This window comes from Cydia fagiglandana, chromosome 1 (assembly GCF_963556715.1).
Source record: "Cydia fagiglandana chromosome 1, ilCydFagi1.1, whole genome shotgun sequence".
In the NCBI taxonomy this organism is placed as follows: Eukaryota; Metazoa; Arthropoda; class Insecta; order Lepidoptera; family Tortricidae; genus Cydia; species Cydia fagiglandana.
Window position 1 is genome coordinate 29,774,097 of NC_085932.1, and position 21,158 is coordinate 29,795,254.

Genomic DNA, 21,158 nt, shown 5'->3' on the forward strand with positions numbered 1-21,158 from the left:
TTTTAACCCTTCTTTGCATGGTGGCGGAAAATTGGATTCCATCATAACATTGTCCTATGAATTAAAGGTACTCTTGGAGGGGATTGATATTTATTTTTAAAACTGTCAACTTTCAACACTATCCATTTACCGATTTCATATTTAAATTTACGCAGTATTTTAATTAATAATCAGTTTCCGTGAAAATACGATGGAAAATAATTATGCATAACTGTAACTAGGCATTTCGTAACTTGTCACGGCCCAAGTAAGGTTATGGCTTTCCGATGATGACCATTGAAGCATGGCAGGCAGACCAATAATGAATAATGGCGCCACCGGTTAATGAATTGATAGCCAAGCGCCACTTGCACCATCCCACTAACCCGGAGTTAACCGGTTAGGGCCCCCCCACATCTGGCGTCTTTCGAGCGTCGGCGTCTGTCGGCGTCGATCCAGCGCTATGGAAAATGACGTCGCTGCGCAGTTTGCGTCGACGTCGGCCATAGAATTGTAGACGCCGACGCTCGAAAGACGCCAGATGTGGGGGGGCCCTTAAACCGTCAACCCAGTGTCAAATTGTACTGGTAACCATGGTAACTCTAGGTTTAACGGTTAACCCCGGGTTAAATATTGGTGCAAGTGGCGCTTAATGAAGTTAATGAGTGTACTAAAGAGTTTTAGTTTTGCGGGTTTTGACTTACATAAGATTTAAACTTGGTTTTCGAGTTATGTAAGAAAATGGGCTGTTTAAAAAGCTTTCAATTGATCTCTTGAAATTAATTAAGTAATTAAATTAAGACACGATGCAAGTTTTTCTTTGAATTGGTGTTTAAAGTTACTTGTTACATAATTAAGGCTTGGCCACACACAGAGCGCGACGCAGCGCCGCGTCCGCGCCGCGTGATGCCGACGCGAAGCCTGGTCAAACAGGGCGCGCGCCGATCGCGCCGGCCTCACGCTCTCAACACGCCCTCAAGGCGCGCGTGAACGCGGCGCGGCCGCGCGGGAACGCGGCGCACCGCTCGCTGCCTAACGTCCGATCCTACTGATGTGACCTTGCGCGACGCGGCGGGCCGCCGCGTTCGCTCGGCGCAGCGCTGCGCACGCGCCGCGCGGACGCAAGGGGCCGCGCGGCTCGGGGCGCGACAGAAGCGGGGCGTGATACCGGCGGGACGCAGTCTGTTTGACGTCGGTAACCTGTTAGCATGTGCCGCGGTCGCGCGGCGTGGACGCGGCGCGGACGCGGCGCTGCGTCGCGCTCTGTGTGTGGCCAAGCCTTTATACATATTATAATAAAATAAATTAATTTAATTTGATGTTACTTGCTAATAATCCTCCTGTGTTGCCGACATTTCTGGGTTTAGGCAAATATTTTTCTCAAGTTTCATTTCATTACTAGAGCAAGGAGTCGAACCAGGTTCTCTAGCGTAGCATTGCGAGAAAGTGTAGCAATGTCATCATTGTAAAATTTATATGAAATGTATAATGACACTCCGTCTGTTTCTGTTCAAGTCGGTGCAATTAGCTTAAACGGGGTCTAGTCTATAGGTTATAAGGTAAATTGACATAAAAATCTAAGGTAGGTAAGTAAGGTACACAAAAAGATTTTTGAAGTGAAATAGTACATTGTAGCAACATGGGGCGTAAATTGAATATTGCAAAAGAGAGTAAGTTAAATCGCGACGGCTTGCCGGAGCGATTTATAGACTCGAGTTTGCAATATTATTACGCCCCGAGTTACACACAATGTTTTTCATCACCCTTGCGATACAAAAATTAAGTATAATGACAAAAAACTGTTAATCATGGCACTAGAAACTTCATAACTCCCTAGGGAGAACGCTTTTTCTATAACTCCCGCTAAACCTGCGTGCAATTCCATATTTACTGAGCGAGTGTGATGAAAACTTCTTTAGCGGGGCTGTGCACTTTTTGTGATGGGAAAAAATGTTAAGCTCGCGAGAGCGTAAGACGTAACACGCTTCCCAAGACGGACACGACCTGATCGAAAAACTGTTACAATGTCATTGAGTTTTCACTTCTGCCGGCACTCCCGGAGTGCAACCCGTTGTTTTTTATTTTCTTCGAACTGCAAAAATTATTTAGGAATTTGACAAAACTAAATGACATACCTAAGACAGAAAACACCAGTATAAAACGCGCGTCCTCACAAGATTTTCTAAACACAATTTTGCATAGAAATCACATAAAATAAACTAACTCTCACGCTTCCAACGGAAACACACGTAAATGCAAATTTTCTTTATATTTATCATTCTTAATCTAATGTTTCCTGTGTCATCTGAATCTATGATATGTGCCCATGACTAAATAATAAAAATTACTTTAAAATTCATTCTTTGGTACACAAAAAGACACGATTCCGAATACGACTATAGTAACTCAATGGGGTTGGACGGTCTAAGGGTCGGTTGCACCAAACTGTTCGTATCGTTAAAGAGTTCGCAAAATGTTTATGTACCATGGAAAGTTTCATTGTAAAGCGCCGGGGCGCGCCGGCTGACATTGATCAGTCTGTCAAATGTGGTTGGTGGTCGAACTCGGCTCCGCTCGGCTCAGCATTGCTCCGAACAATTTTTAGGGTTGGCACCACGTGACTTCCTTTTGCGTGCACGACCACAGATAAGATAATCACTTGATTTTTGACAACCCTAAATAGCCGAAAGGGATAGTGCCATGTATTAGAAAGAGATAGCGTGATTCGACCCTGAACCGCTGTCAAACTTCCGGTTTGTAGGAAGTGTCCTTTCTGTACGGTAGTACTATTATTTCTTTCTTACGTGTGTAAAATACCATTACAGACGTAACGGGCATAGGTGTAAATAATAAGATGAAGATGTTTGCCCGACGGTATAAGTATGTACCAACAGTTTATATCATAACGGTCGTGGCTCTCGAGTGATTCATCTTCCGTCTGATTCACCGGCGTTGTAATATTGTTCCCGACGCTCGCTGAAAAGCGGGCAGCTGTACCGAATATGCATATTGCGGCTCCTATACACGATGGGCCAACGCCGGCCACTCCAAGGAACGTAGCCATGCGGTAGAACGAGATAGCAATATCACTTGCTCCCTCTAACGCATAAATGCGTCTCTTGAAGTGGCCGGCGTTGGCCCATCGTGTAGACGAGCCATTACATGTGCAATTATGCATGCGATTGCAATAACACGGCTGCAGTGGGGAGACACTCCTCCTTAGGCCCGGGTCTCCTATAAACGCCATCGGCAGCTTACAGCGTCTGCGTCACGATGCTTACTATAGAGATGTACTGTTGTGGTCTGTTTTAGACGTCGACGTCAGCGTCTTTTTTGTTCAAAAACGTTGACGCTGACGCCAGACGCCGCGTACAGCATAAAATAGGAGACCAGGGCCTTAATTCTCGGCTCCGCTCGGCTCAGCATTGCTCCGAGCAATTAGGGTGGTACAACTTGACGTCCCATTGCGTCGTGCACAGATAAGACAATACTATACTAGTGACGACCGGTCTGGCCTAGTGGGTAGTGACCCTGCCTGCGAAGCCGATGGTCCTGGGTTCGAATCCCAGTAAGGGCATTTATTTGTATGATGATACAGATATTTGTTCCTGAGTCATGGGTGTATTCTATGTATTTATATATTATATATATCGTTGTCTGAGTACCCACAACACAAGCCTTCTTGAGCTTACTGTGGGACTTAGTCAATCTGTGTAAGAATGTCCTATAATATTTATTATTTATTTATTTATACTATTCGCCAAACTTGGGACCGAGGTCATGTCACTATCTCTCTCACCTTAGCCATGACCACGTAAGTGTAAATGAGAAATTTTACGACCCCGGTCGTCAGCTTGGTTTACGGATAGTACTTATATACATACAGGGTGAAATTTATTCACCAACCACACTCTGCGTAGTGACTTTTACTTTATAGGTCATACTGAACAACTTTTATACCCCATACAGCACGTATATTTGCCCGGAGCGTCTTTTCGTATGAGCCGTGTTGTTTTAGTTTTTAGAACATCATCAATGTGAAGATGCCCTTACGTTCCAATACACACAACCCCGGAAAAACCTTAACCTGGTGCGCAAGGATACGTCCGGGAAAACCCGGGTGACGGCGAGCCTTCATTTACAATTTTACATCATTTACATGTATGCTGTCTACGCCTATTTCCGCTAAGGCGCGCCGCGCACTATGGTATGACGTATCTCATATGTTTACTACGTCGTAAGTGCCGAAATAAAAGGAATGCATTGCGACTAGGCGAATTAACTTTTTCTTTACACTCGTCGCCATGGTAAGGTACCTTTTAAAAATCTGGTTTATAAACAATATGCCTTAGAAAAGCCATAAAATAAACTTGACCTGACCTAACTCCTGTCTAACTACAATATGTAAAATATTTGATGGTAAGTACCTATGTTAATCAGTTTTAACGAAAAAACTACATACCTATGCGGATAGGTACACGAAAGACGACCAGAGAGGCCGATTTTTTAATTCCGATCGCTCGATATCGGCGCTAGAAAATCGGTGGAAAACGGAGAAATGCTAATTTTTAGGGTTCCGTACCCAAAGGGTAAAACGGGACCCTATTACTAAGACTTCGCTGTCCGTCCGTCCGTCCGTCTGTCACCAGGCTGTATCTCACGAACCGTGAATCGTGATAGCTAGACAGTTGAAATTTTCACAGATGATGTATTTCTGTTGCCGCTATAACAACAAATACTAAAAACAGAATAAAATAAAGATTTAAATGGGGCTCCCATACAACAAACGTGATTTTTGACCAAAGTTAAGCAACGTCGGGAGGGGTCAGTACTTGGATGGGTGACCGTTTTCTTTTTGCTTTTTTTTGTTTTTTTTTTTGCATTATGGTACGGAACCCTTCGTGCGCGAGTCCGACTCGCACTTGCCCGGTTTTTTTAAATACGAGCGATAGAAATTGGGAATTGAGTGGTATTGACCACTGGTTTCAATTCTATTAGTAGAATTGAAATGCCTAGTTGTGGAGATATTATTTAAGCAAATATGTACATGAAATCGAGCGGTCGAAATTCAAATATCGGGCCCCTGGCACTTTCTGATCAAAGATTAGCTTTTACCTTATCTTCAATCAGAAAAGATGAGATTCGGCATTGGCGATTATATAGATAGAGGAATTAAAATAAGTTCGCGTCGCAACAAAGCAGTACAGATTAGTGCAGAGATGTATAAAAGAGTGCAGCCATCTACCTGAAGGTAAGACCCACCCCAATGGGTGCGGTACCTTCAAAGTACCTACTAGAGACAAACAATACATTTTCAAAGGGCTTAAAAAAAGGTTCAATTGTATCTGGGTTAGGTAGGTACGTACCGAGCTTTTTTTTGTTGTGTAGGCACTTTTGTAGGTAGGCAATGTTACATGATATTTCCGCAGTTTTGAACATGATCATTTCTATAGTAGACCCAAACCAAACGGACGACTGGGATTATATCTCTATCTCTCTCACCCCACCTTCAACCATGCGAGCGTGAATGAGAAGATTTACGACCCCGGTCATCCGTTTGGTTTGGGTCTACTATAAGTAGGTGGGCTCTTAAGGCTCCTCTTCACGTTGGACCAACGCCAACGCCAACGAGGGACGCATTTATGCGTTAGAGGGAGCAAGTGATATTGCTATCTCATTCTACCGCATGGCTGCGTCCCTCGTTGGCGTTGGCGTTGGCCCAACGTGGAGAGGAGCCTTTAGAGTAGTCTTCAGGAATTTGATTTCTGTGCCACTTCGTACCAATGTATTTTGTCTCAGTGACGAGATATTTTTATAGTGCCGGAATATAATACAGACGAAGCTCTCGATACATTTTTTTCATTATGTAGGGCTAGGCAGACTTCTATAGTTATTCTAGTTCTTTGCTTTTATACCTTTTTAGGCCCCCCCCCCCACATCTGGCATCTTTCGAGCGTCGGCGTCTGTCGGCGTCGGTCCAGCGCTATGGAAAATGACGACGCTGCGCAGTTGCGTCGACGCTGCGTCGACGTTGCGCCGACGTCGGCCATAGAATTGTAGACGCCGACGCTCGAAAGACGCCAGATGTGGGGGGGCCCTTATTGTCAGTGTGAGAAGGTACAAAGTTAAAGCTGTAGAGAAATTAAATTCCCTGATTGTAGAAGATATAAAGATAACTATTATGTTATGTTTATCCTATCTGTGGTTGAACATGAATAACTGAAGCCACTAGACTAGATCGTACCTATTTGGGTATGGTCAGTTCCACATGAATAATACATGAACACAGTGTAGGTACCTACTTACATACATTTAGGTTCAATACAACTGGAAATAAACAACAGTGAAGATTTTGTTTCTTTTAGATCTACGAGAAGTAAGGAGTAAGTTACGCACACGTTAGCGAACATGTCAGTGGCAAGCTCGTGGTAAGGCTACATGATAGATAGGTACTTACCTATTTAGGAATGTTATTGAAATTAAAAAGAAAATACATTGTTAATATGCTAAAATAATACATTAAGTTTCTACATCATTTTAACATAATACAAAGTGGTAATTTAACCCAAGAACCACCGACCGTTTATCTTTATTGTACAGTGGAACCTGGATAATTGCAATCTCAAGGGACCGGCCAGTTTTTGTCAATTAACCAGGTTTTTCATTTAAGCAGGTCATGTCAATTAACCAGGTTCAAAAAATTGTTGTGTCAATTATAGAGGTTTTCATTAATAGAGGTTGCGTTCTGACAAATTTCTTTTATGGAGGTGCAAAAAACCATTTAAAGTAGATTTACACGCTTACGTTCTGGGTTTCTGGTCTATATATTGCTTCTCTCTATACTTGCACTTTTACACTACATTAATTACCACTTTATTTTCTTATCATTTGGGTTTAAAAAATTCCCTTGAATTGTAGAATAAAGTTTTATTAGAATGTAAAAAGCATACTTTGTTTTTTATTGATCAAAACTATTTCACCTACTACAGGCCAGTGATAGATACCCAATAAATAAATTGAATTCTGGATGGAGATATAAATAAAATTATCATTGCTATAAAAAAATTGTTTCTGCTGTCTACAACTACATTATTTCAATTACAGAGGTAATAAGTAAGACTCGTTTCAATAATAGAGGTAAAAAAAGAGCAAAGTGTCAATTATAGAGGTCTTAATTTGCGATGTGGTCAATTACAGAGGCAAAATTACGAAAAGCACTAAAATCTAAATTGCAATTATAGAGGTTCCAAAATTTCAATTATAGAGACCTTTTGGTCTCAAGGGACCGGGACCGGACTTTTGGTTGCAATTATTGAGGTTTTCCATTTATCCAGGTGCCAATTAACCAGGTTTCACTGTATTACATAGGTAATAAACAAATTTAATTTTAGAATTTAACAAGTTACTCGTAGGTACATCAAGGTACGAAATTGTTAAAGTAGAAAAAAACTAACAAAATACCTAAACCATAGAAGTACCTAGGATGGAAAGGTTCAAACTCAGCCAGGAGTATGCAAGGGTGGTATTATTTTTTAAACAAATAGGTAGTAATTTTTATTAGTTTATGGGTAGTAAGTTGTTTGCGCGGAAAAAGAAGAGTCGTGGAATGTATGGGAACTAATACATTTCAAGACACGGTAGGTATGTTCAAAAACTAGTTACATTCATTTCATGGTCAGAGGGGGGAAGGAAGTGACGTTACACAAATATGTGCAGCTGTCATTTTCGCACAAAGCACCATCGCGCCCCTCTTTTATTTTTGTTCCCAGTCTAAAGGTGACCGAAATTCAAAAACTTTTAGAGTCAACCCAAGAAAACTCTGCAACTATACTTTGTCGAGCAGATCTTGTCAGTAGAAAAAGGCGGCAAATTTGAAAAATGTAGGCGCGAAGGCATATCGTCTCATAGAAAATTTGAATTTCGCGCCTTTTTCTACTGACAAGATTTGCTTGACCATCTATATTTTGATAGCATACGCAGTGCAAGTGTTATTTTAAACGTCAAACTTCTATGAAATTATGAAAATTAGCACTTGCACTGCGTATTGCTATCAAAATCGTTGCATACTTTTCTTGGTCAACTCTAAACGTTTTACTGTATAGATAAAACCCCACTATCAAGAAATTCTAGTGGGTGGGCGGCCAATTTAACATGTGAAAGATCGTGAAATGGTGATAAAAGAATTTCTCCGCGCCGCGGTCAGCAAACGGGCACTGATCAATCTTGTGTTGAGTGAAGGTCAACGACACGGTCAGCAGACCCGGTCAAAACGGCTGACCCGGTCGGGACACATCCGTATGACCTGCACGAGTTACACGTGGTGACCTTTGCCGTCAAGCCATAAAAAAGTTCGATAAAAAAGCTGCGCTTACACGTAAACTAAGATAACCATTGTGGGTTAATTGATGCGCAAGAGCGTGTTACTACAATGAATGAAACAGCTGGAAGCGTAACGACAATAGGTACCTACATTATTATAAGTTATTCCGGGGATTCGGCAATGCAGCGGTCAAACCGCTATGCGCCGAGCGGTAGGTATGTTACGATTTACCACACAAACCGGTCTCTACTCGTGTCTCTACCTACTTCGATACAGTCACCCTATACTTTCTCACAAAGCCACACATATCAAGATATCCGAGTTTAAACACAGGTTAAATATTGTTTTTACGATAACGGTTATCGATTAGGAACGGGCACTGTAACGGTTATTTTGAAATTCGAACAAAGCAAGTGACAAGATCCATACTTAAACCTGGTTTCCCGCCACGTCAGTGGCCACATGCAGGCCGGGATTGGTGCAATTTGATAGGAGACACAACTTTTACACCGAATCACGGTCTAAGCGTGGCCACCGCAGTGAACGACCGGACCGGGTAACGGGACCGCGCGCCGCGGATGCTGCGTAGCGGTCTTCGACGACCGGGCCCGCTTGGATAGGCCGGGACTGGTGCAATATCACAGAAACCGAATATAGCGCCAGTCACCGCCCAGCCACACGGGCCTCCCGGACAAAGGATGTCTGTAGACACGCCGCCGATGCTCGCTAACAACAATCTTCCAACATCTCTCGACGTCCGGAGCTTTTGTAATCTCGGGAAATCTTCGTTAGTGAAAGTCACACACTTTTTGAACGGTATCGGAACCCGCGTATTTTGGTAAGATTTGCGCGCGTGCGTCGCGCGCGGCGGCCGGCGACGGAGTGTCGGGCGGCGGGGAGGCGACGCCGGCGCAGCTGTCGCGCTCCCCGCCCGCGCGCCCCGCACCCCGCCGGCCCTTTATCGTTCTGGGAAGTGGTTCCTGAACTTCCCGATTGTAATACCCGACTCCTCCACGTTACCCGAGAATGGGGTAAAATTGAAACTTTGAAAGTTGCGCTCCTTGACCGGCGATGACGTCGTTCGCGTTCGCGTGATCGCTACTCGTGTCGTGTAGCATTGATACAGATATCAAGGTGATTGAAATTACAATTTACAATGTGTTTTATCGGAACTGGAATCCTGTGAACGCATATAAAGTAGTTTACCCATACACTTTCATTTTAAATTTAAATGGAAACCTAATTTGTGGAACCGGTCGATTGATCGATTAAAATAAGAGATTTTTAATGAGTTCTGTCGAATGTGACGAGTGTGGGCGGCCAAGAGGCAAGAGGTTGAGTTATGTTAGTAAATGAATGAATCAAATAAATAATTAAATGAAATGCCAAACATGTCTACATCGACTCAATTACTTGATTTACTTTGTGTCTTTTGTCGATTACGTACTTTTAGTTCTGAAGTGTTTGATTTGAGTAATGTGTGCAGTTCATCACAAATTGTTTTCTTTTCACAATCGTATTTTCTAAAATATAATAGCACAGAATAAATATTAATACATACTACCATACAGAAATTACACTTCCTACAAAACCGAAGTTTGACAGCGAATCATGGATGAATCATGCTGGCCCTTTCTAATGCGTGACTCTATCCCTTACAGCCGAAAGGGATATTAAGGGAAAGGGCTATTTAGGGTTGTCAAAATTGAAGTCATTATGTTGCCTGTGGTGGTGCTCGCAAAGTGGATGTCAAGTTGTGCCAACCCTAATTATTGCTCGGAGCAATGCTGAGCCGAACGGAGCCGAGAATGCCCGAAAGGAGAAGTGTCACCCCACTGATGATAGTACGTTTCACGTACATAATATAGTTATAGGAATTAAAATGTGGTCTAAAGTTTCGAAGCAAAGTCTATCCGCATTTCAGTCATGATTACGTGGGTTCTCAACACACTATCAGTAATGGTTTTATACCATTTACCATATTCATTACATTACATCACATATTCTGTATCAACTTTTTTTAACAACAGTGGCCTCGTAGTGATTCTACTTTTTAGAACCACTTATGTTTTAACTTATAAAAGTCACCGTGCCAGTTTGGGTCAATGGAAACAGGATATTAGTAAAACATTGATCTGTAATCTGTACAATCTGTAAACAGATCACTATACATATAGCAACAATGCTGGCATTTCATTTATATAAAAAGATGACTGACGCATATCTCATGAATATTTTATATGAAAAGAAAAACAATGATATACAAATGACTTGCCATCAATCAAAACCGTTAATCGGGACAAAAGTTTCGTTCAGCTGGCAGCCCTGCGATATTCGACATTCAAACCGATCCCGCGCCCTACCTGCGAGCCACAGATTATCGGGCGATGGGATAAAATACAAAAAAAAAATCCATAGACAAAATATACAACACGCACGAGCCACGTGGTCATAAATGTTATTTATCACAATTGGAAGTAAATGACGTCACGCTTTTTTGTATTGTGACATATGGGTCGTTTTTTTTTTTAATTTCATCGTGGAATTTCCCCGGTGCAATAGTGAAATCGAACGAAGTTCAAGGGGCAGATGTTTAAATTTCGAAAATTATCGGTAGAATCTATAAAATGGGTTGATTCACTTGATGTTATTATTATATTTATAATAAAGACAATGTAAGTATCTTGTAGGTGAATTGTATTCTATTCTATAACTTTGATTCTTGACGTCAGATTGTACTGTATACCTACATATTTACTAGGAAATGCTACCGGTAGGTACGGTACCTACTGAGTTTGTATGGCGAGAACTGTCGCGACTTCTCGGGTCGGTACTGTAGGTAAGTACAGTACTTACGGTAGGTGCTCGATAATCCGGCACCCGATTTTATCCAATTGCCGGATTGTTGGAACTGCCGGATTAGTGGACTTCTATGGTAAATAAAAGCACGAAAAACAAACATGTGTTTGACATGGCATGATCTTTCAGTAATTATGTTACGTATCTATGTCTGCTAATAGTTTTCGTGGCCTGTAATTGTAATGTATGAAGTATGTATAAATCTGTGGCCCTAGTGAATAAGGGTACAAGTCTCAGGCAGCGCAGGAGCAAAAGGATGTAAGTTCCACGTAACACTTATGCCCTTTTACACCTAATCTGTGTGAGACTTGTACCCTTTTTCACTAGGGCCACAGAAATAAATTATTAGACCGCACCGAGTAGAATTAAGTTTTACATTACATAACTTCTACCTTCTACCCGCTCTTTCTTTGTTTAACAATTTTTAGCAGCAACGAATCGCATGCAATACACCGTAATTTGCAAGGTGCGTGGAACTCTTTTTTAGGGTTCCGTACCCAAAGGACAAAACTGGACTCTATTACTAAGACTCCACTGTTCTTCTATCTGTCTGTTACCAGGCTGTATCTCATTAACCATAATAGATAGGCAGTTGAACGAAATTTTCACAGATGATGTATTTCTGTTGCCGCTATAACAACACTCGCAATTGTCCGGTTTTCAGGACATGTAAGAGCGCATCAACTCAACTATGTAGTTACGAACGTAGATACTACAATATCGTCAATACGCATGGTACTTAATTTGTACAGTATGCGCGTACGCAGTTTTCCCACGCTTCCCGAGCATTATCGACGGTGACCACTTACCTACCGTCGTTTACCGTCAACTATCGCCGTTATGCGTTTCTTTTATAGCTCCTATTAGGTACATACTCTTCAGGCAATCATGAAGGTAGGACCTACGAGTAGTAGTAAGTAATATTATATTGTGATTTTTGTGATATAGATACCGAAATCAGAAAGTAGTTAAAATGAGTTTTTGTACTATACGAAACCGCAGCCAAAAAGCTACTCCACATGACCAAGCTAAGTTAGCACCCATTTTGACAGCCCATGAGCCCAGACGGTGCAAGTATTTTACGGTGCAATCTCAGAGAAATTTGACGTTTAAAATAACACTTGCACCGTCTGGGCTATCAAAATCGCTGGCAACTTAGTTTGGTCTAACTCTGTAATGCTCGTTGTGCGTCGTTAGCTGGTAATGTTCGTTGCTTGTAGACTTGTATGTAAAAATTGTAAAATTGCTTATTACTGTTATCGGAACTACATAAGTCTAACATAACACTACAAATTGAGTAGTAGGTAGGTAGGTCCTTACTTCAAGTGTTTTAACTTCAACCGAGAGGCACTTGAGTGTTAAACAAAGGGTGATTTTGACTTAAAGGAGATTTATGCCGCAGAAGGAAATGCCATAAATAATACCTATACTTTATGGCGTATTAAGTAGATATGGTTCCAGTCAAAACGAATTGTAAAGTATTAGCACGAAGAAATAAAAAAAAAAACCTCTTTCTTTTATTCATTAACAATTTTTCTAAAGAACAAATCTAGAATGTAAAGAGGCTCTTATTTCTAGGTATCTACGTATTTATTTATTTTGAATAGAATAGGCTTACAGCTGATAAGGTCTTTTATCTGTACTTCCTACTATTCCTAACAAAGTCCCTATTCCTACCTGATGTAGTTCTCAGGTACAACCCAACTGATATTGTATCCATAAAATACCACGTTTCGAAGACAATAACCAAAATTTAGACCAAATAAAATCTCCATACCGATCCTCGCGACCATTTTTTTGCCAATATCTTGGCGAATTTAACAAAAGGATGCTTCCTTTAAGACACCGTAACTTTCTTATTTTATGCAAATCATACCTTAACTATGAAATAATAAAGTCGTTTTCAGCTTGTTTTATTAATGAGATACTTTTGCAGCGACCTCGGATCAAACTAACCTCTCAAACTATTTTAAACCTTGAGTGTTACACATTAAAGTTGTATTTAGATTGTATCGTTTCAATGGTAAATGACCATGGTAGATTTCTTGGAAAATATAAAAGTGTGCGTTCGTTGAAAATTTCTGCACATCTCGCGCCATTGTGGTATCAATGGAGACTGTGTTTTACAATGCAATAATAGTTAACTTGATCGCTTCCTTTGTTAAAATAGGTAGGTTTGTAATAAAATATAGGCCCGGTTTGTAATTCTAATTAAACAATAAGTATAAATAAACGATACCCAGGTGTTTTTATAACACGTAAAATGTAACAACTTACCTAGGTTAGGTACTTCGACTACGGACATATTTTAACCTCTTGTCTGAGTATGATAATTGATAAGGATTCTGACTCCTGACCAAATTTTTAGTCATCTTTTCGCATTTATTCGAGTAAATAGGTATGATTTTTTCTGCTCTTTATACCGAGGTTCACCCACGATTTTGACCACCATACACAATTACACATATGAAAGGTTAATAAAAGAAAATGATAGGTAGTAAACAACACTAGAGTCGCACCAATAAGAGTCTGCAGCGGATTTGATAGCCCACGCAGTGTAAGTGTTATTTATACGTCATCATTTCATAGAAGTTTGATGTTTAAAATGACTTGCACTACGTGGCGTGGGCTATCAAAATCGTTGCAGTCTTTTTACGGTCTGACTCTAGAGATGTCATAATTTCATAGAAGTTTGACGTTTTAATTAACACTTCCACGCCTGTTCTATAAAAATAGCTGCAGTTTTATCTTGGTCTGACTCTACCGCTTCATTTATAAAAAGACACCTCATAAAAAAAAGTAAATTGACCAACAAACTCGCCAACGGTATTTTATTATGCATTGTCATCGTTACAAGAGCAAATTCCAAACCAATCCGACCACAGGGCCGGGTGCCAATGCGTGAAAAAAACATAGTTTGATTACTTAAGTAAATAGGTACACCCGGCTGCAAAAGCGCATACAATTACCTATGCACTTTTGAAGCTCGCTGTAAGTACAGTCAACTGTAATGTAATATTATGTTACTTTTCGAACGTCGCAAAAATATGTAACATTATGCTCTTATGGGTCTACACATAAGATCGTGCCAGATACTTTTGCGGTCTTCGATGTATAACATATTACCTATTGCACGTTTTTTTAAATAATATTTTGTTAAAATTATAAACAAAAATGACAATTAAATAATTCAGTAAGTATATTAAATTCATTAGGTACAGACTCTATGATTTGTATAGTTTCGATTTCGCTTATTATAGTGTATTTGACTACTAGTCAAATCAGGTTATTTTTTCGAACTGTCAAAACGATTTGTTGTTGATTTATATGAAATACTAGCATGTGACGTCATCTAAATACCTACTCTTTATAGTTTTATACGGGTTTTAAAATAAAAATTGAGTCTAAAGGTGTCAGTCCATTTCCAACGACAGCTGCACTACTTACTGTTCATTTTACTAAGGAAATTGGCAATGACAGCGACGCGTTCAGTACCGGTAGAGTGCAGCTGCGGTTAGAAATGGAATGTTACCATAAAAGTAACTGCTGGCTACCTTTCTTGGTGCTTTACTTATTTCTTGCATGGTGTAAAATTTAAATACCCTTTTGAATACATGAAATGAAAAGCGTGTCATTTTTCCCGCTCTCACCCTGTTGGAGGCAAAGTTGCAACGTAGGCTGCTCTCGCGCATAGCATCATAGCGCACTCAGCGACTCGGGAGACTAAACATCCTGTGACATTGATCAATGAATGATACGTGCCTTAGCATAGGTAACTAGTCTTCACAACGGACATAGATACTATTTTCATACTTGTACATGTACTTACATGTACATTTTAAATCGTGATACTGGCAGACAATGCATATCCTAAACCGTTACAGGAAAACCTTAACATTTGAAACATGCCATATACCTACCTTTTGGAACTAGTCAACTTTGCCCATTTTATATTTGAACACGATTTTCTAAAAATCTATGACAGGCTAACATTATTGCCTATGATATCATACTTGTCCAAATAAGAGGTGTTACCCCTTTCATGATGATAAGAGTTAAATAAGAAAATTAACCATTATAGCCCTTAACTTTTGGGTATGTCTACCAGCCTATTGACGACCGGTCTGGCCTAGTGGCTAGTGACCCTGCCTGCGAAGCCGATGGTCCTGGGTTCGAATCCCAGTAAGGGCATTTCTTTGTATGATGATACAGATATTTGTTCCTGAGTCATGGGTGTTTTCTATGTATTTAAGTGTTTGTATATTATCTATACAGGGTGATTCAGGAGACGTGAGCAGGACTAACACTGCGCATTTCGTAAATTATAAGCAACTGTTTCCTATCAGTATTAGTGAGGTTAACGTTAATTTTCTAGTCGTGTTGAAAAAAAAAGTTATTAATTTATTTACGACATGGATGGTCACCCTAACATTAGAATACTAAACTATCGATATTCTGTGTCAAATTGAATGTCATCACTGTCATCACGGTCTGGTTACTTTTGAAAACTCGTATCTCACTCGGGTTTGACATTTTATTTTCTTCGTAAAAGAGGTTTTATGTTTATTAATTAGTTCTTGTAGGGTGACCATGATTGTATTGTATTGTATTGTAGTACGGGCGATTTTCCGCAACTCGACGTCTTGCGCCTATTTTGCGTGATATGGGGTGGGCTAGTCTTGCCAGCCCAGCTCCTCGAGGAATCCTATCAGACCTTTGATGTTGAGTAGGACCTCGGGGAGGTCTCTCGGGGATCCGAGATGTTTTGCCCTGTATGGGGCCAATCCGCTGCACTCCAGCACCACGTGAGAGGCTGTTTCTTCTTTCTCCATGCACCCACGGCATAGGGGACTGTCTGTGACACCTGTTATAAAAAGATGTTTGTTAAAAAGTCCATGACCTGTTATGACACTGGTTACCATACTCAGTCGAACCTTTCCTAGTTGAAGGAGCGTCCTTGTGAGCTTACCGTTCATGCTAGGCATGGCTTGCTTGGCCTGTCTGCATCCAGCTTGGTTCAGCCAGTGTTCTGTGTGTAGTTTCCCTGTACGTGCCAGCAGCATTGAGCGTACCTTACTAAACGGTATCGGGAGGATCGGTTCCGGGCCAATAGGCCCCGCACCCGATCCTTGTCTGGCGAGCTCGTCCGCGGCGTCGTTGCCTCGGGATCCACTGTGTCCTTTGATCCATTGTAAGGTGATCTTATTGTTCTGACATACCTCCATTAGTCGTTCGTGGCATTCGTGTATAAGTTTGGATGTGATTATATGGCTTTTTAGGGCCATTAAGACTGCTCTACTGTCGGAGAGTATGCGGATGGAGGATCCTACTACCTTCCTTGCAGTGATGGCAGCCGCCGCGTTAATAATGCCCATGCACTCAGCCTGGAATACCGAGTTATGGGCTCCTAGCGGAGTGGTGATTGACATGTTCAGGTCTTCTGAGAAGGTTCCAGAGCCTGATCCGCTGTCTGTTTTGGACCCATCAGTGAAGATTCTCAGCTCCCGGGGATTGAGTCCTTCGCAGTTGTCGTCCTCAAATAATTGTATTTTGTACCTTTTGTCAAAAATGGCTTGTTTGTGAGTTCGATCCGTACCCGCCATGAGCACCGGAAACTCGCTGTATAACTTTTCCAGGCATGTTGTGTGAAGAGCTCCTGTGGTGTTAGACCATATATTGAGGGTTCGTAACCTTACCGCTGAGAGACTGGCCTCTTGTTGTATGTGTAAGTGCAGCGGTGAAAGGTTTAGCATGACCTCCATGGCTGCAGTCGGAGTGGACCTCGTGCAGCCAGTGGTGGCCGCGCATGCGAGCCTCTGGAGTCTTTGTAGCTTGTCTCGTACGTTGCCTAGGTTTGTTCTTGGCCACCAAACCAGAGCACCGTAACAGAGTAGGGGGCGGATTATGGTCTTATAGAGCCAGAGGGTAATTTTCGGGTTAAGTCCCCACCTCTTACCAATCATCCTTCTGCACTGCCAGAAGATTACTCCCGCCTTGTCTATGCGTTTGTTGATGTGATTGTTCCAGTTGAGTTTACTGTCGAGAGTCAGCCCTAAGTACTTAACTTCATCGGTCAGCTGTAGCTCAGTCTGGAAAAGTGTTGGTCTGGTAAAGTTGCCAAGTACCCTTTTATTGGTGAACATTACCATTTCTGTTTTGGTGGGGTTAACTGATAGGTCAAATTCTCTACACCAGCGTTCCACGATCCGAAGAGCTGCCTGGGTGAGGTCGCATACTGTACTGGCAAATTTCCCTGATATTAATATTGCCAGATCATCAGCGTAGCCTATTGTGTAGAAGTGTTCCTTGTTCAGTTTGGTTATGAGGTTGTTGACTACTAGGTTCCATAACAGAGGTGACAGAACTCCCCCTTGAGGGCATCCTCGCACCGCCGCTACGGCCTGCGGTTCACCTACATACCTTATTGTCCTTTGATTTAGCATGTTCATGATCCACTTTATTAGTCCGGGTTCAGCGCCGTGGCTTTCCAAGGCGTTCCCTATACTGGAAAAGTGAGTCTTGTCGAAAGCGCCCTCTATGTCAATGAAAGTGCCGAGGCACATTTCTTTGCCATGGATGGCTCTCTCAATGCGGCTTACGACCATGTGTAGAGCCGACTCCGTAGATTTACCTGAGCTGTACGCGTGCTGGTTGTTGTGCATCGGTATGTTCTTTAGCGCTCGGTCCCTCAGGTCCCTGTCGCACAGTTTTTCCAAGGTTTTCAGCAGGAATGATGTGAGACTGATGGGCCTAAAGGATTTGGCAGCTGTGTAGTCGTTCTTACCTGGTTTAGGTATGAATACCACATTCACATCTCTCCATCTCCTGGGCACGTACCCCCAGGCTAGGCAGGCTGCCATGATATCAGTCAGGGTTTCCTGGATGAGTCCTAGACCCCACTGTAGGAGAGCGGGGAAGATCCCATCCGGACCAGCTGCCTTGAAGGGATGGAAGCTGTCTATGGCCCACCTGAGTTTCTCAGCGGTGACGACTCTATGCGCCATTTGCCAGTTGTTGTCCGTTGTACTGTATTCCTCGTCCTGCTGATCTGCATCGGCGAGACTTACGCATCCTGGGAAGTGAGTTACCAGGAGAAGGCGTTGGGTCTCTGCAGGGGTAGATGTGTATGTGCCATCGGGTTTACGCAGTGAGCCCAATTGTGATGTGGGCTTGTGCGCTAAGGTTTTCCTTACCCGGTTGGCGTGGTCAAGTGTTTCAATGCTGCTGCAGAAGTTCCTCCATGACAGGGATCTCCAGTACCGCAATCTTTTTTTGTACCTGGCCTTGGCTTCGTAGTAGTTATCCCAGTCCACCTCAGCCGTTGTGTTCATGGCCCTGTTGAAGAGTCTTCTGGTTTTCCCCCGGAGTCTCTCCAGTTCAGGGCCCCACCACTGGTGACCCTTTATGGCAGACCTTGCCGGTGGTTTTAAGGGGCACGCCTTGTGGTAGCTGTCTACGAGGGTATCAGTTAAGATATTTACCTGCTGTTCTATCTGAGCCGGTTCCCGAAGGTCATCCCTCGGTGGAAGCCGGTCAAGGCTTTCCCCTAGGACCTTCCTAAAAGTGGCTCGGTCCGTTTTCCTGGGATTCCTCCGGGCGGTTGGTGTGTCTCTAGATGCTAGTAGATTGAAGCGAATCCATCTATGGTCTGAGCAGGAGGCCTCCTGGGAGACATGCCATCCCATAATTAGTTCACTGACCTCCTCCGAAGCCAGAGTCAGGTCGATAATCGTTCTGCATCGTTTGTTTACAAATGTTGGTTCAGCGCCTATATTTAGAATGTTTAGATTAGTAGTCACAAGATATTCAACAAGTGTCTTACCCCTGTTGTTGCTGGTCTCCATTCCCCACAGCGGGTGGTGTGCGTTGGAGTCGGCCCCGATGATTATTGCGAGGCCTGATCTCTCGCAGTGGTTGACCAGTCGTAGTAGTTCGGCAGGCGGTGGCTCGTCCTCTCCGGGCATGTACACCGAGGCAAGGACTAGGTCGCGACAGCCTGTTGGCAGTGGAACTTGTAGTTTAATCGCACACAGGTCTCTGGAACAGAATTCAGTGAGCGGTTGTGCAATAATATTGTTAGTAGTTAGGATGCATGCCCTAGGGACGGCATGTACCGTGGAGTAGTAGAGCTTACCTTTAGTGTCGGACAGCCCGCGTATGTATCCATTGACCATGATTGTAGATAATTAAATTTGCCCTCAACAAAAAGTTGAAAAATAGGAAAAAGTGTGGTTGTTTCACCTAAATACGACGGTGATCGATCAATTATCAGTTTCTGAGTGTGCAGGATTAGTCCTGCTCACGTCTCATGAATCATCCTGTATATATAAATGCAAGTGTCCTGACTGACTGATTCATCAACGCAGAGCCGAAACTACAAAAGCCAGAAAGTTGAAAATTGCACACCAGATTGCATTTATAAAGTGTACAAGAGATAAGAAGCGATTTTGAGAAATTCAACCCCTAAGGGGGTTAAAAAGGGGATGAAAGTTTGTATGGGGTTAAAGTTTTCTTTTAAGCTAGGAATTTGAAACTTTGTAAAAAGATATATTATTAAAATACAAGAAAACTAATTTCAGCGTTTATGAAAATTCATCCCCTAAGGTGGCGAAAAAGGGGTTGAAAGTTTGTATGGATATCAAAAATTTTTTCGAGTGGTGGACTTGAATCTTTGTATTTAGGGATATTATTAGAAGACAGGAAAAGTAATTTCAGCGTTTTGTAAAATTCATCCCCTAACAGGGTTAAAAAGGGGTTGAAAATTTTAATCCATTACAAATGCTTTGAAACTTCTTAGAAAGGCATAATAGCCGATTACAAAAAAAAGTGATTGAAACGTTTTTGGAAATTCAACCCCTAAGGGGGTTAAAAAGGGGATGAAAGTTCGTCTTCGGGTGCAAATTTTATTTTAAGCTAGGAACTTGAAACTTTGTAAAAATATATCAAATTCAAATACAAGAAAACTAATTTCAGCGTTTTAGAAAATTCATCCCCCAAGGTGGTGAAAAAGGGGTTGAAAGTTTATATGGATATCAAAAATTTTTTCGAGCGCGGGACTTGAATCTTTGTATTTGGGGATATTATTAGAAAACAATAAAAGTAATTTCAGCGTTTTGTAAAATTCATCCCCTAACAGGGTTAAAAAGGGGATGAACATTTGTATGGGGTTTAAGTTTTCTTTTGAGCTAGGAATTTGAAACTTTGGTAAAATATATATTATTAAAATACAAGAAAAGTAAGTTCAGCGTTTTAGAAAATTCATTCCCCAAGGTGGTGAAAAAGGGGATGAAAGTATGTATGGATGTCAAAGTTTTTTTCGAGCGCGGGACTAGAATCTTTGTATTTGGGGATATTATTAGAAAACAGTAAAAGTAATTTCAGTGTTTTGTAAAATTCATCCCCTAACGGGGTTAAAAAGGGGATGGAAATTTGTATGTGGTTTAAGTTTTCTTTTGAGCTAGGAATTTGAAACTTCGGTAAAATATATATTATTAAAAGACAAGAAAACTAATTTCAGCGTTTTTGAAAATTCATCCCCTATGGTGGTGAAAACGGGGTTGAAAGTTTGTATGGATATCATACATTTTTTCGAGCGCGGGATTTGAATCTTTGTATTTGGGGATATTATTAGAAGACAATAAAAGTGATTTCAGCAAATTCATCCCCTAACAGGGTTAAAATGGGGTTCAAAGTTTGAATCCATTACAAATGCTTTGAAACTTCTTAGAAAGACATAATAGCCGATTAGAAAAAAAAGTAATTGCAACGTTTTTGGAAATTCAACCCCTAAGGGGAAAAAAAAGCTAAAAAGGGGATGATAGTTCGTCTTGGGGTGTAAATTTAATTTTCAGCTAGGAACTTGAACTTCTTGCAAAAAAAAATGTATTAAATTAAAAAACATGAAAACTAATTCAAGCATTTTTGAAAATCATCCCCCAAGGTGGTGAGAAAGGGGTTGAAAGTTTGTATGGAGATCAGATATTTTGTGAGAGCGGAACTT

The 21,158-nt window shown here is 41.6% G+C and overlaps 1 protein-coding gene across 2 annotated transcripts; it reads right to left on the bottom strand.

Annotated features, from left to right (window-relative positions):
• Window positions 1-15,752: 15,752 nt before the first annotated feature.
• LOC134668985 (uncharacterized) lies at window positions 15,753-19,317 on the bottom strand. Of its 2 annotated transcripts, none has more exons than XM_063526504.1 (2): window positions 18,981-19,317; window positions 15,753-16,022 (listed from the first exon to the last, which is right to left on the bottom strand). In XM_063526504.1, exons 1-2 carry the CDS (start codon window positions 19,120-19,122, stop codon window positions 15,832-15,834), a joined length of 333 nt encoding a protein of 110 aa, XP_063382574.1. In that variant the 5' UTR covers window positions 19,123-19,317; the 3' UTR covers window positions 15,753-15,831. The 2 variants fall into 2 exon arrangements, with proteins under 2 accessions (XP_063382574.1, XP_063382581.1); XM_063526511.1 differs by lacking the exon at window positions 18,981-19,317 and adding an exon at window positions 18,128-18,425.
• Window positions 19,318-21,158: the final 1,841 nt, after the last annotated feature.